The 16,006-nt window shown below is 41.9% G+C and overlaps 1 protein-coding gene and 1 non-coding gene across 5 annotated transcripts in view; one reads left to right on the top strand and one right to left on the bottom strand.

The window, feature by feature from the left end:
* APMAP (adipocyte plasma membrane associated protein) overlaps window positions 1-16,006 on the top strand; it is a 33,805-nt gene that overhangs the window by 7,036 nt on the left and 10,763 nt on the right. For 2 of the 4 annotated variants that reach the window (XM_025876964.2, XM_025876966.2), the window contains 3 exons: window positions 4,929-5,045; window positions 8,957-9,072; window positions 15,831-15,923. In XM_025876964.2, the coding sequence (XP_025732749.1) occupies window positions 4,929-5,045; window positions 8,957-9,072; window positions 15,831-15,923 (326 nt within the window). The remainder of the gene's footprint in view (window positions 1-4,928; window positions 5,046-8,956; window positions 9,073-15,830; window positions 15,924-16,006) is intronic. The other 2 variants (XM_025876967.2, XM_025876965.2) reach the window with 1 other exon arrangement.
* Window positions 15,284-15,387, bottom strand: LOC112828160 (U6 spliceosomal RNA). Its single transcript, XR_003209429.1, has one exon. It is a non-coding gene; the product is annotated as a U6 spliceosomal RNA (small nuclear RNA).

Here is a 16,006-nt window from a genome sequence, read left to right as displayed (position 1 = left end):
GAAACAAACTGAGTGTTACTGGAGTGGTTGGGGGTGGGAGGGATGGGATGGCTGGGTGATAGACATTGGGGAGGGTATGTGCTACGGTGAGCGCTGTGAATTGTGTAAGACTGTTGAATCACAGATCTGTACTTTTGAAACAAATAACGCAACATATTTTAAGAAAAAAGGAAAAGAAGAAGATAACAGGAGAGGAAGAAAAGGGGAGTATGTCAGAGGGGGAGACGAACCATGAGAGATGATGGACTCTGAAAAACAAACTGAGGGTTTAGAGGGGAGGGGGGGAGGGGGATGGGTTAGCCTGGTGATGGGTATTGAGGAGGGCACGTTCTGCATGGAGCACTGGGTGTTATGAACAAACAATGAATCATGGAACACTGCATCAAAAACTAATGATGTAGTATATGATGATTAACATAACAATAAAAAAATTAAAAAAAAAATTCATCCATTTTAAAATGTCCAATTCAGTGGTTTTCAGTATATTCACAAAGGAATAATCACAATCTAAGTTTAGAACATTTTCATCACTATTAAACATTTTTAAAAATTGAGGTGAAATTCACATAACAAAATTAACTGCTTTAGAGTGTATACAGTTTAGTGATATTTAGTGTTGGGCAACACTTTCTATTTCCTAGTGATTTTCAAGGAAGAAGCTTTCTTACCAATAGCCTAACTTCCAGGAAACCCATAACTCAGTTTCCTGAAGCCCTAACATCACCCTTCCCTCCATAAAATTAAGGGAGTCTGAGGCAGAAGGAAATGTAAAGAAAATTAAATTTCTTTTGAACCTGAAGCCCATTGACAAGGACGTGTGATAGGAGGAATGTAACATTCCTCCAGGAAACTCCCAACTGTCTTCATGTTAGTGCCTCATTAGAGGGAAAAACAACCTTGGCTTGACAACAACCAGGCCTCCAGTACCCTGAGAGTCTTTAGCATATGACAGTCCTTCTGGACACCCCCTTTGTCCTCACCTCCCCAGCTCCTGAGTATATAATCAGCCACTCCTCAAGACCACGGGGCAGCAGCTCTTTCTGCCACAGGTCCTGTCCCCATGCTTTAATAAACCACCATTTTGCACCGAAGATGCCTGAAAAATTCTTTCTTGGTTGTCGGGTCCAGACTCCATCCCTCTGAACCTCACCTGTATTCCAAAACTGCATCAACTCCTTATTTCCCCTTTTCACCTGAATGTCTGTCAGTGGATGAGTGGATAAACCAATTGTGATACAGGCATACCTCTGAGAAATTGTATGTTCCGTTTCAGACCACTTTTATCTCAATAATATGAGTCAGATGAAGTTTTTGGTTTCCCAGTGCATAGAAAAGTTGTGTTTATACTATACTGTAATCTATTAGGCGTACAATAGCATTATGTCTAGAAAAACAATGTACATACCTTTACATTGAGTTAAAAATACTTTATTGTCTGAAAATGCTAACCATCATCTGAGTTTTCAGCATGTCATCATCTTTCTGCTGGTCTTGCCTCGATGTTGGTGGCTGCTGACTGATCAGGTGGTGGTTGCTGAAGGCTGGGGTGGCTGTGGCAGTTTCTTAAAGTAAGACAAATTTGACATACCGATTGGCTCTTCCTTTCACAAGCAGTTTCTCTGTAACAGGTGATGCTGCTGATAGCACTGATAGAACTTCTTTCAAAATTGGAATCCCCTCAGAATCTGCCTCTGCTTTATCAATTAAGTTTATGTGCTATTCCCATTCTTCTGTTGTCATTCCAAGAATCTTCACAGCCTCTTCACCAGGAGTAGATCCTATCTCAAGAAATCACTTTCTTGGCTCATCTGTAAGAAGTAATCTTCATCTGTGAAAGTTTTATCATGAGGTTGCAGCAACTCAGCCACATCTTCAGGCTTCGCTTCTGATTCTAGTTCTCTTGCTGTTTCCACCACATCAGCAATTACCTCCTCCACTGAAGTCTTGAGCCTTCAACTTGTAAAAAAAATATGCAGTGTCTGTGAAGCACAGTAAAATGAGGTATGCCTGTGTATACTTACAATGGAGTAGTATTGAGCTGTGAAAAGGAATGACGTACTGATACGTACTGCAGCCTGGATGATCCTCAAAACATGTTGAGTGAAAGGAGTCATTCATGGCGGTCACATATTGTATGATACCACGTATACGAAACGTCCAGAATAATGTCACGATCAAGGTGTGCTGAGTTTTTCCAACCCCGGCCCTGAGGGCTCTAGGTCTGGGCACCCTCTCCCCATCTGCTTGTCCCCGGCAGGTGGTGGTGGTAATGGTGACTGCAGCCTTAGAGTCAGACCTGGCCCTCTGTCGTGCTTTTCCAGTTCTGGCAGTGGGCGGCGGTCCCACTTGTCTTTCTCTGACCACTTTTCTCTTCGGAAACTAGAGAGAGACCTAGTTCCACCTAGCTCACTACCCACATAAAGCACGTTGCATGGCATGTTCTTATTGTCACTGTCTTTATCATTCTTTTTATGGCCTTTACTCCTTCCCCTGGTGCAGACCTCTCAGCAGGTTGCATCAGCCTGCTGTCATGTTGGGTTCATAGCTGATCTATGTCATACGTGCATTTTCATGCCCTGTGCTCTTGCACCCTTGACTGGCATTGGTCAGTCGCATTAGAAGACTCTGTGGCCCTGGAGTTTGGAGACAGGGCTGGGAGGTAGAGGTTGGCCTGAATCTTCCTTTCCTGGCTGCGGGTCCCCTTCCAGGAGCCTGGGCACCCTTGGCCTCTCACAGCCGGGTCTGTGGGAAAGGACCACCTCCTTTCCCAGGTAGCAGAAGAGGGAAAGGCTGGTGACCTGGCATTTTTGCCTGGGTAGAGTTTGGGCTCTGAGCCCTGTGTGAGTGAAGAGAAGGAAGTTAGGAATAAACTTTGTTTTTGAAAGATTATTAGAAGGAAGATAGACACAGAATAGGGTTCTCATTACCAAAGGGGGAAATGTCAAAGGCAAAAGGAAGTGCTCACTGCTGCTCCCTGTGCTGTCCTGCTCTGGAAGAGAAAGGAGAAGAAGAAACCAGGCTGCACCTTCCACTCTGCTTGGAAAGGGCCTTAGCATCCTGGCTCATCATATACAAGTTCTGCTTTCCACATTGCTGCAGGACACAGTATAATAAGGATCTGCTCTCCTCCAGTTTCCAATAACCTGTTCCTGACATCCTTCAGAGCCCTTACCAGCGGCGCCTTCAGTGTCCATCTGTTCCCAATGATTTAGGCATCCCCTGCGATGATATTACGTTTTCTCTACCACACTCCTCACTACCTTCTGAGCCCTTGCTAGCAGAGTCTTTAACATCCGTTTTCCTACTAAGTCTGTTTAAGGAACTCTGGACAAGATTTTCTGTCCTGCTTCTCAGCGTTTTTCCTTCCTCTGCCTGCCGCTTGATTCCAAAGCCACTTCCACGTGTTTAGGTATTTGTTGCAGCAGCACCCCACTTCCAGGCCACAAAAATAGTTTAATTAGAAAACTGCCTTAGTTTTACATGGCTGCCATGGCAAGTGACCACATACTTCATGGCTTAAACAACACCATTGGATGAACTTGCAGTTCTGTCAGCAGTCCCGGACAGTTCTCATTGTGCTGAAATCAAGGTGTTGGCAGGACCGCGCTCCTTTCTGGGGGTACTAGGGGAGAATCTTCTCCCTCCCTCCTGTTTTTCTTTCCCCTTGCCTTTTATTTCAACCCAGTAGAAACAGATGCTTCATTTTCTGCCATATTCATTTATTAAAATCATGCATGTTCAAATTGGGCAGGACTTTGAGGTTACAAAGCCCTGTTTCATAGTGGGGAGCCCGTGGGCTTCGTGTGAAGAAACCTGCCTGAAGTGGCATAGCTGGCTGTTGGGAAAGTTAGGACTGGCCCTTAGGCCCCTACATTTATGTACTGTACCTGGAATCAGGTTTATACAGCAGAAGACTAGCCTGTCAAAAGTCAAACAAAACACTGCCCTTCAGTGAAGTGTTTGTTAAGTGTGAGTCTTGATATTTTTTAAGTCAACTTTTTTTTTGGATAGAAAAAGATTCTCCACCTTAGGAGCTCATGATTTTATTTGTTTGAAGTTAATCTTGATGTAAGTATATAATAAATCTGAATGCACTTAAAGCAAATAATGATCCTATGAAGTAGCAAGAGGCTAAATGTGCTTGTTTACCAGATGAGTAATGGCGTATGTGAGGATCGTTTGAGAGATATTTTAGTTACCATTGGTCATTTGTCCAAAAACATCACACAAGATTCCCAAGGCAGCTTTTAGATCTTCCCAAGGCTTTAGTAGTGGTGACTTGGAATTGTGATTGTATAGATTCTTTGTAAGTAACTGTCAGTATCTGTCAGACCTCTACCGGCAGAGAGCTGGGATTTGCTTTGAATTCTTGAAGGTGTGGTGTGATTGGCAGAATGATTGGAGAATTGGATGCTCAGGAGGTTGTTTTTTATTCTCTTTGCTTCATGAATTTGTCTCTGTCTCTTTTATCTACCAAAGCTGTGAATCTTAGGGACCCACAGTACTGAGTGTTGCTGCTTTGAATCCAAGTGCCAGGAAATAGTGGCTTTTGGAAAACACGTCTTCTCTGTAGATGAGTGTGTTTGCATTACTTCATTGCACCTCTTTTCTTCCATTTTTATGATTATCAGTTCTTTAATTTGCCCTCTTTGAGACTCCGCTAGAGGGTTGAAGGTACCCCTTATCAGACTATCTGGCAAATAACTGATAAGCATTTCCCGCACAGCTGGAAGATTAAAAAAAAGCACAGAGACATGTTTGCCAATCGTAGCAAACAGTCCTGAAGTTTCATCACAAGCCACAGAGGTCAGTGGTCTCACGGTGAGACCAGGCTAGAGGCCTGCTCCTGCTTGACAGGCTTTGAGACCAGCTGAGCTTGTCCCAGCTGAGCCTCTGCTGATCGCCTTTGTGTATTTCATCTCTTGCAGCTCCTTTAGTGGCCGTGTGTTCCGAGTGACCTTCTTGATGCTAGCTGTCTCCCTCACCATTCCCCTGCTTGGAGCCATGCTGCTGCTGGATTCTCCCATAGACCCACAGCCTCTCAGGTGAGTTGTCATGGCCATTCTTGGGAGGGCTTGCTTGGCAAGGGTAGGGTGGGATAGTGTCTAGGGTAACAAACCAATTCGATCTGAAAGGTAAACTACTAGGAGAGAGGGAGGGAGATTTGTGATTTCTTTAGTGCCTGAGTTTTGTGTGGAATCAGATGTTACACCATATGTGAATGGTATTGTTCATGATATGGTTTCAAAAACAAAACTATACAAACGACATATAAAACCCAGAAAAACCCCAAATAAGAGAAGCTTATGCTGAATTCATTTGAAGTGGCAAAAGCACACACAAAGGTTAAGTTTAAGTTACTTGTTTAAATTTTGTAAGTACTGATTTTTCAAAAGCCTTGTAATTAGTAATATTTTTCCTAAGTTACCTCTCATTGGTGGGCATCTATGAGGAATATGGTCCCTTATAGCTTGAAAAAAATAGTGTATAGCTAGGGACCCTGTGAAATATACTAACGTTTGTAATTCTAGTAATGCAGAGCCAGGCTCTTAATGGTGTGATGATTTATGACATCAGTGTTGCGCTTATGCCAAAAGGGTTGTGCAATCTGGTTTGATAAGTAAATTCCCCTTTCCTCTTGAAACTTTCTAGAGAGGTGAAGCTTTTGAAAGTTTATTTTAAGTAAATTTAAAAACTTCAGGCTCAAGTTTATATTGGACTCAATTCACTGAGAATATATTCAGCATCTAGAATGCTTAAGGTAGGTACCCAGCTGAATACAAAGATACAAAGAGGACACAGTTCGGACCTTAGATTGACATTTGTATACAAGAACAACTTTTTGTTGTTGGATTTAGAATTAGTAAAGGTACAAGGTGCTGTTAAACCATAATTAGCTTGCATAAGATTGAGATTGGATGAAGGCCTGAGCATTCTAGACCCATGACAGTGTTGGCTTCTAATTCCTGATGTGTCAGTGGACCCCTCCATGTGTCTTTCTGGCTGAGCTAGGCCCAAGGGCATACTGGGTGTCCTGTCTTGGGTGGGGGGCTCCCAGCACACATTGTGGGGGACAGGGGTTCTCTTTTGCTAATCCCTGTCAACAGGTAGAAGGATGTGGCTCAACCCACCCCAAATAGAAACTGATCTGGAGCTTTCTGGATAATCTAGTTAGCTAATGACAACAGCAAAAAGGGCTTCTTTCAAACTGTTTAGAGCAAAAAGAGCAAGGAAGGGAAATGCACTGTCTGGAGCAAGTAAGTGGTTGCGGTATTGACAATGATGGGAAAGCAGAGCTCCCAGCTTCTGCTGCACCTCTGTTCTCTCCACCAGTGGGTGCGCTGGGGAACAGGATCAGGCCAACTGGCTGGGTGGGAGGATGGCTGACAGAAGTGCCTCAAGAGAGTCTACCTCTGGTGTACGTGACCTCCCAGGAGAGCTGAGACCACACTTAGCAATCACCAGGATATCACAGAGAAAGATAAGGACGGGTGCACACCCCTCCAGAATGGATTATTACACAGTTGATTTCAGTTCTAGGGAGCAGTCACCGGGAAGGTTGCAGGGCTTTGTCAAAAACCTGCCATGCAAGGCAACCTTCTTTCTTGCTTGTTTGGAAGACCGGTGGACTGTGGTAGGTAGGACATATATGACATCCTGATTTCTGGAAGTTGTTGGTCAGTTCTTTTAGGATACATTTGATACATGGAGTTAATGGGACTTAATATGAGTTAGCAGGACTTGGGAGTTAACAGGGACTTGATAAGAATTTATGAGTTCACGGGCTTTATCAAGGGTCCACGTGGCCTGGCTGGCCTTCCTGAGGCCCTTCTTCCTTGATGTTTCTGCTGCTCAGGCTGCAGGAGTCAGGGCCCTTTCTTGCCCGTCCTTTGCATTTTCTCATGTAAGTTTTCTTCTTGCTTCCCTATTGAGATAATACTCAGGCTGCTTGTTGGCAGGGATGGTGCATGATGTACTAGTTAGGTTGATGCTACAAGTATTTCTTGAGGACTTCCTTTGTATAGGTAATTAGGCAAGGTCAAGGACTGGGCAGAAGGGGGTGGCTGAGTATCAGGTGTGTTGTCCTCTATCCCTGGGCTGTACATGTTTGTGTTGTTCAGTCTTCACATGCATCTTGGGAGGGCTGACCTTTCCAAGGTTGGAATTCGAACCCAGCTGTGTCTATCTCCATAACCCAGGCTTTTCTCACCAAAGTATGCAGGTTGCAGCCCTGCTCTCTTCCTTTGGAAATAAAACTCCTCGTTTTATTCGGTAGGTACCTATCTAATAACTTTATTAACTTAATAACTATTAATAACTTTATTAACTCCTAGTTAAATCATGAGTGTTTTTTTTTTAAAGCAGGTGAAAGCCATAATTGGGAGGCAGGGTAGAGTGAAAGGGTGGGTTGGGGGAGTTTAATTCAGAGGAAATTGTGCTGTGTCCTGAGTACATGCCTGACTCAGAGGAGGCAGTAGGAAGTGAAGTGCTCTGCTGGGAAGAGAGGGGTTGGGTAAGACAGGGAAGCTTCTTCATCATTCCACAGCCTCAACCACCCCTTCCCTCTTGGTTCTCCCACTCCGATGGGCTGGCTAGGAAACTGCCTTGCTTCAGGGCAAGGTAGGGAGGGAATTGGGAGATATTCTCCTGCTCCGCTCTCTCCTTCACTTCTTCCTCCCTCCCGCAGTGTTCATCGGGAGCCTCTTGTATGTCAGGTGCTTGAGATACAGCAGTGAAAAACACAACTCCCTGATCTCATGGGCCATGTGTTCTATTGGGGATAGACAGACAATATATGTAACAGAGAAGTGAGAAGCTGCTAAGTGCTATAGAAAAAAATAGAGTGGGGTAAGGGGTTTTGGGGGGAGGTCTAGAGTATTATACTGGGTGGTCAGAGCAGCCATCCTCCTCAGGGAGAGGGCAAAGCACAGAGGAGCTGGGACTGAGGATTTCAGGTGTGAGGTGCCTGTTAGGTCAGGAACCAGCAGGGAGGGTCCTGGGGAGGGCAGGGTGAACAAGGGGGAGAAGACCTGAGAGAGGTGACTGGCCAGGTTGCAGGGGAAAGGGTGCCCCTCAAGGCCATAGGCTCTGGCTGAGATGGGGCCATTGCAGGGCTCTGAGAGCCGAACACTGTGATCTGACTGTATTTCACAAGGTGCACGGTGCTGGGTTGAGGGTATACACTGTAGGGAACAAGGGAGGAAGTGGGGGCCAGAAGATGGTGGCCTGGACCAGGGTGGTAGCTGAGGACATGGGGAGAAGAGCTTCGACCATGTATGTCTTCTGAGGGGGCCACCAGCAGGATTTGAAGGCTGTGAAGGACCAGCAGAGAGGGAAGATCCCTGGAGCTGAGTCTGTTGTTAGGGGGAAGGGTCCAGGGCCCAGTGGAAGCTGGATAGAGAGAGACCAGGCTGGGCCCTGAGAGGGACAGGTGGGAGGCAGGGTGCACCTGTGCTGGGTGATGGACTGGTGGTGCCAGCCCCAGGACAAACTCCTCTCATTCCTTCTGTCTTCTCTGTGAAGTAGGAAGCAAGGCTATCAGCTGTGAAATGTCAGCACTACTGCCCTCTGTCTCAATTGGATTTTAATGACTGGGCAGGCACTGGGAAAATAAATGCCGGGGCGTGTGAATCAGAGGGTGGGAGGAGGTCTATCCTGTCCCAAGGGCATTGGACTGTGACTGGAGCTCAGGTAAGTTGAGGCCCCAGATGCTCTCAGGTGATTAACAAAGTTCTTGCATTAGCCATAATCATATTTTAATTTTTTTTTATACTATGATCTTTTCTGATATCCTAGAATGGTGTTTTCTTTAACCTTTGTGTTTTTGGCAACTAAGGATGTTGTTGCAACATGCCCTCTTTATCAAAGAATGGGGAGTTATGCATGAAGGTCCTTAGTAAACACTTTCTTCATGTATTTCTTATAGACCAATCCCTATAATTGCATTATTTTACAGCTTCAAAGAACCCCCTCTCTTGCTTGGCGTTCTGCAACCAAATACGAAGTTACAACAGGCGGAAAGGTTGTTTGAAAATCAACTTATTGGGCCAGAGTCCATAGCAAATATTGGGGGTGAGTAAAGCCCTGGAACTTCAAGGCTCCCTGAGGGGGGATTCTGCCAGAGCAGCCTTGATGCACCCTGCTCCTCCTGGGTGGTGGGCCCTGGCTGTCCTCCTCAGATGCAGATATGACCCCTTAGCTCTCTGAGTTACAGGTCATTTCAGTGCTGGGTGGTTTTGTGTTCATGTGTGTGGAGCACTTTATTCAGTCAAAGTGTTGGGCCCATTAAATTGAAAGGAAAAAGGAAAAATATACTGATGTTTAGCTCATTTATCAAAGGTAGGTATTACTTGATAGGACATTTGTTTCTTCATTCAGTTTGTCCTTGCCTAGATTCCATTTTTGAAAAGAATACAAATGAGGGGCACCTGGGTGGCTCAGTCGGTTGGGGGTTGGGTGTCTGCCTTCGGCTCAGGTCATGATCCCAGGGACCTGGGATTGAGCCCCGCGTGGGGCTCCCTGCTCAGTGGAGAGTCTGCTTCTCCCTTTCTCTCTCTCTCTCTATCTGCTGCTCCCCCTGCTCATGCTTGCTCACTCTCAACTAAATAAAATCTTAAAAAAAAAAAAAGAATACAAATGATTCTCAGTATTTCCACTGTTGTTTTTTGTTTGTTTTGTTTGAAGCTGACTTTGGTGGGTATGTTTAAGAGTAACTTAACTATCTGCTTCAGACTTGCCCAAACCTAAGAACTAGACATGGGTCTGGTTCTAATTCTTGAGTCTCTAGCCACTGGGCATTTTCTGCCTTTGAGAAGGAAGATTAAGCTCAGGAATCAAAAGACACAGTTAATGAGCAGCTGAAGAGCTGAAAATGGCGTGAGGATTTCTGAGCAGCTTCCTGTGGCAGGCCGCCTTCATTCTGCGTGTGGTGTGCTTCCGTGGAGCAGTGTAGATTCCTGCCTCCCGTGTGCTGCTTTGCTATGGGCAGGGCGGGGTGGTCCCCCAGTGGCACCGACCGCTTCTCTTTCCTCTGCTGTTGGATGTGGGACCCAGATCTGGTGCATTTCTTCAACTGTTGGTTTGTTTGACTGGCAGTCAAATTTGTAAGAGCGATAGGCCTTTCATGGTAGAACCTCGAGTTTCTCTTCAAAAGACATTGACATTTATTAATGTAACAAATTTTGGTTTTTTTGGTGAAAAATCAAAATTGATATTTAAAACTGGAACTCCTAGGAGTTAAGTCATCTTTTCTGTAATCTTTCAAAGAGAATATTTCTCTTGTCCCCTCCCTTTTCCTCTTGGGCTGACACCTCATTGCTCCGTGGCACCGGCGTTTGCCTTTTTCTCTTAAAGGAGTTGGTGGTTCTCTCTGTGACATTTCTGGTTAGGCACAGTGGGGGTCCGTTACCCCCCTGCAGGTGTGAACCACAGGGAGGCCTCCAGGGAGCCGCTGCTTCCCAGCTTCATTTGGAAGTTGTCCTGGGGGCTGGAGGCACTGGCCTCAGGAGGGCGCAGGGGAGAGTAATCACCAATTAACATACTTTAATTTTTTTAAATAAAATTTATTACTTACAGCTTTTTTTTATTATGTTCAATTAGCCACAGTACATCATTAGTTTTTGATGTAGTATTCCACGATTCTTAGAACATTTTAGATTCATAGCAAAATCGAGGGGAAGGAACAGAGATTTATCATATACACTGCCCCCCCCCCCCCAGCACATATACACAGCCTCTTCTATTATCAATACCCAGCACCGGAGTGGAACATGGTAGATGAACCTACCTTGACATGTCATTATGACTGGAGGCCATGGTTTACCTTAGGGCTTACTCTTGGTATTGTATATTCTGTAGGTTTGGACAAATATATGAATGATGTATATCCACCATTATCATATCATACAGAGTAGTTTCACTGCCCTAAAAATCCTCCCCAAATCCTCTGTGCTCCACCTGTTTATCCCTACCCACCCTGCAACCTGTGGCAGCACTGATCTTTCTACTGTCTCCATAGTTTTGCCTTTTCCAGAATGTCCTGGAATCATGTAGCACGTAGCGTGTAGCCTTTTCAGATTGTATTCCTTCCTTTAGTAATATGCACTTACAGTTCCTACATGTCTTTTCATGGCTTCATAGCTCATTCCTTTTTGTTGATGGGTAATATTCCATGTGTGAATGTACCAGTTAATCCATTTACCTACTGAAGGACATCTTGGTTACTTCCAAATTTTGGCAATTGTGAATAAGGCTGCTATACACATCCACATGCAGGTTTTTGTGTGGACTTAGTTTTCAACTCATTTGGGTAAATACCAAGGAACACAGTTGCTGGATTGTAAGAATATATTTAGTTTTGTAAGAAACCATCAGACTGTGTTCCAAAATGGCTGCACCATTTTGCATTCTGACCAGCAATGAATGAGAGTTCCTTTTGCTCTACGTCTTCATCAACATTTGGTGTTCTCCGTGTTTTAGATTTTTGGCCATTCTAAGAGATGTGTAGTGGTATTTCATTGTTTAAATTTGCAATTCCCTAATGGACATAAAATGTTGAGCATCTTTTCATATGCTTATTTTCTATTTGCCTATCTTCTGTGGTGAGGTATCTAAGGCTTTTGGCCATTTTAAAAATTGGGTTCATTTGCTTGTTTTCTAATTCTCTTGACAGTGTCTTTCACAGAGCAGAAGTTTATTTTAATGAAGTCCAACTTAACAGTTATTTGTTCATCAATTATGCCTTTATTGTTGTATCTAAAAAGTCATCACCACACCCAAAGTCACCTACATTTTCTTATGTTCTCCTCTAGGAGTTTATGCTTTTGTGTTTTATATTCAGGTCTATGGTCTATTTTCAGTTAACTGCTGTGGAAGGGTGTAATGTCTGTGTCTAGATTCATTTTTACATGTGGATGTCCAATTGTTTCAGCGCCATTTGGGGAAAATACAATCTTTGCTTCATTATATTACAGTATTTTATGTAAGATTGTATTGTGAAACATCAGTTGACTAATTTATGTGGGTCTGTTCCTGGACTCTATTCTGTTACATTGAACTATTTGTCTTAATTTTTTCGCCATTACCACAATGTCTTGGTTACTGTAGCATTATGGTAAGTCTGGAAGTCAAGTAGTGTCATACCTCTGGCTTTGTTCTTCTTCTTTTGCTTCTCCATATGAACATTAGAATCAGTTTTAGGATATATACAAAATGCTGGGATTTTGATCGTGATTGCTTTGAATCTGTGAATCAAGTTGGGAAGAACTGACCTTTTCACAATATTCAATCTTCCTATCCATGAACTTGGAATATCTTTCCATTTATTTAGTTTTTTAATTTCTGTCATCAGAGTTTTATAGTTTTTCTCATATAGATCTTGTACATATTTTGCTATATTTAGACCTAAATATTTTATTTTTTTGGGTGCTAATGTAAATGCTGTTCTCTTTTTAATTTTAAATTTTACTTGTTCATTGCTGGTATATAGGGAAGTAATTGACTTTTGCATATTATCCTTGTATCCTGAAACCTTGCCATAATCACTTATTAATTCTAGGAGTTTTTTTGTTGTTGTTGATTCTTTGGGATTTTCTACATAAACAGTCATATCATCTGTGAACAAAGGTTTATTTCTTCCTTCTCAATCAGTATACCTTTTATTTCCTTCTCTTATTGCATTAGCCAGGACTTCTAGTACAGTATAGTGAAGGAGTGGTGAGGGGGGGACATTCTTGCTTTTGTTCCTCATCTTAGTGGGACAGCTTCCAAGTTTGTCACCAATAATTATGATGTTAGCTGTAGGTATTTTCAAGTTGAGCAAGTGCCTTTCTATTCCTGATTTGCTGAAAGTTTTTATCATGAATGGGTGTTGGAGTTTGTCAAATGCTTTTCTGCATCTGTAGATATGATCATGTGATTCTTCTCTAACCTCTTGGTACTATGGATTACCTAAGTATTTTCTTTCTTTTTTTTTTTTTTTGACTTTGTTAATGTTTTATTTGGAATTTTTGTATCTAAATTCATAAATGATGTTGGGCTATAATTTCTATTTTGTGCTTGCTTGTGCCTTTTCTAATCTTTGACAATGTATACAATATCCTCCCTTAATATTGGTCTATTCAAATTTCCTATCTCATCTAGACTGTTCTGATAATTTAGTTTTTCTTTTTTTTAATAATTTTTTAAAGAGATTTTATTTATTTGAGAGAGAGAGCATAAGCAGGGGGTGTGGGGTAGGGCAGGGAGGAGCAGAGGGAGATGGAGAAGGAGGCAGGAGGGAGGAGCATGATTGCCATAATCACTTATTAATTCTAGGACCCTGGGATCATGACCTGGGCTGAAGGCAGATGCTTAACCAACTGAGCCACCCAGGCACCCTGGATTTTTGCATTTGTGTTCATGAGAGATCTTGATCTATAGTTTTTGTAATGACTGTCTGGTTTTGGCATTAGACTAATGCTGGCTTCATAGAATAAGTTAGGAAGTATTCCCTCCTCTTTTATTTTCTGGAAGAGATTGTAGGGAATTGGTGTCATTTCTTCCTTAATTGTTTGGTAGACTTCATCACTGAACCCATTGGCGAAAGCCTTATGGTTTTTCTGTTTTGGAAGGTTATTGGTTATTGATTCATTTCTTCAATAGATACAGGCCTATTCAAATAGTCTATTTCTTCTTGTGTGAGTTTTGGCTGATTGTGTTTTTCAAAATATTGGTTTATTTCATCTAGGTTATCAAATTTGTGAACATAGAGCTGTTTATGATATTCCTTTATTATCCTTTTATGTCATGGGGACTGTAGGGATGTTCTGTTTTTCATTTCTGATATTGGTAGTTTGTATCTCCTCTCTTTTTAACTTAGTTAGCCTGGCTAATAGATTATCATTTATTGATCTTTTCAAAGAACCATATTTTGGTTTTGTTGATTTTTCTCTTTTGATTCCTCTTTTCAGTTTCATTGATATCTGCTCTAATTTTTATTTATTATTTCTTTCTTCTGTTCACCTTGGGTTTACTTTGCTCTTCTTTTTCTATTTTCCAAAATGGGCACTTAGATGATTGATTTTAGATCTTTCTTCTTCCCTAATATATGCATTCAATGCTATAAATTTCTCCCTAAGCAGTGCTTTCACTGCATCCCACAGATTTTGAGAAGTTGTATTTTCATTTTTATTTAGTTCAAAATGTTCTTCAATTTCTCTTGAGATTTCTTCTTTGACCTGTGAGTTATTTAGAAGTGTGTTAATCTCTAAGTATTTCAGGATTTTCCAGCTATCTTTCTGTATTGATCTGTATTTTAAATCCACTGTGGTCTGAGAGCAATATATAATTTCTATTCTTTTAAATTTGACAAGGTATGTTTTATGGCCCAGATTGTGGTCTGTCTTGCTTAGAATGTTCCATGTGAGCTTGAGAAAAATGTGCATTTTGCTGTATTTGGTTGAACAATTGATAGACGTCAGTTGTATCCAGTTGATCAGTGGTGCTGTTGTGTTCAACTATGTCCTTATTGATTTTCTGTCTTTAGAACTTGTCCATTTCTGATAGATGCTTAAGTCCTCAACTCTTAAATTTATCTATTTCTCCTTGCATTTCTATCAGCGTTGCTTCATGGAGTTTGATGATTTGTTATCAGGCACATACACATTAAAGCTTATTATGCCTTCTTGGAAGATTGACCACTTACTATATGTAATGTTCTTCTTTATCTCTGATAATGTTCTTTTCTCTGAAGTTGGCTCTGAAATTAATATAGCTACTCCCTTTCTTTTGATTAGTGTTGGCATGGTATATCTTCTTCTATCCCTTTATTTTTAATCTGTGTGTGTCTTTATATTTAAAGTGGGTTTCCTATGGACAACAATGTAGTTGGGTCATGTTTTTTGATTTACTCTGAGAGTCTCTGTTTTTTAATGGTATATTTAGACCATTGATGTTTAAAGTGATAATTGATATAGGTTAATATTTACCATAATTGTTACTGTTTTCTATTTGTTCCTTTGTTTTTTTGTTCCTATTTTTGTCTTCACTCTCTGCCTTTTATAGTTTTTTATTTTGTGTTGTTTTGTTTTTTAGTATAGTTGACACACAGTGTTAGTTTCAGGTGTACAATTTAGTGATTTGACAAGTTTATACATTATGCTATATTCACCACAAGTATAGCTTTTATAGTTTTAATTGACCATTTTATATGATTCCATTTTGTCTTCTTGCTTAGCATATCAATTATACTTTTTCTAAAAAAATTGTTTTAGTAGTTGCCCTAGAGTTTGCCCATACACATTCAAAACTTGTGGAATGTTTCACGAATTTGCGTGTCATCTTTGTGCAGGGGCCGTACTAGTCTCTGTGCTGTTCTGAGGGTAGTACTTGTGCTGATGGACTGAGCACTTAATGTGCTTTAGTTTTATCCCAAGGGACTTCTTAGCAGTTCTTCCCCTTGAGTTGGGTATACTCAAAGTGTCAGCAGCAGACATCGACCTGAGGCAAACATGAACACATGTCCCTGAGTGCTGAGTGTTAGCCCGAGAGTCCGTGCTTTTTTGAGAGTGGAAAATCCTCACAGTTTTTTTCACTGACTGGTGTCTTCTGCACCCTTGCTCCAATGTCAGGTTCAAGCCCATGTGCCAGTGCCCCAGGACCCCATGGTTTTATCACTGCATGCTTTAAGGACTTTTTAAGGACTCAGACATCACTTCTTCATCTTCAAACCTGTCATTTTCTTTCTAGAGATGAAAAATACAAACAAGCCACCTCTGTTGTAGAAGGCAGCATGATCACAGTTCTTAGGCTAATCTAGTAACTCTCTTATTCCTTTTTATTTTTTTAAACAGATGTGATGTTTACTGGTACGGCAGATGGCCGGATCGTAAAACTTGAAAATGGTGAAATAGAGACCATCGCCCAGTTTGGTTCAGGCCCATGCAGTAAGTCAGTGACAGCAGCCCCTGATATATGTCTGTGGTCATTGAGAAAGGTGCTGAATGGCTGTGTGGAGCTTAATTTCCCT

This window comes from Callorhinus ursinus, unplaced genomic scaffold, assembly GCF_003265705.2.
Source record: "Callorhinus ursinus isolate GAN/ISIS: 27379988/994484 unplaced genomic scaffold, GSC_fseal_2.0 scaffold111, whole genome shotgun sequence".
NCBI classification, from domain to species: Eukaryota; Metazoa; Chordata; class Mammalia; order Carnivora; family Otariidae; genus Callorhinus; species Callorhinus ursinus.
This window is presented reverse-complemented; position numbering and strand designations above follow the sequence as displayed.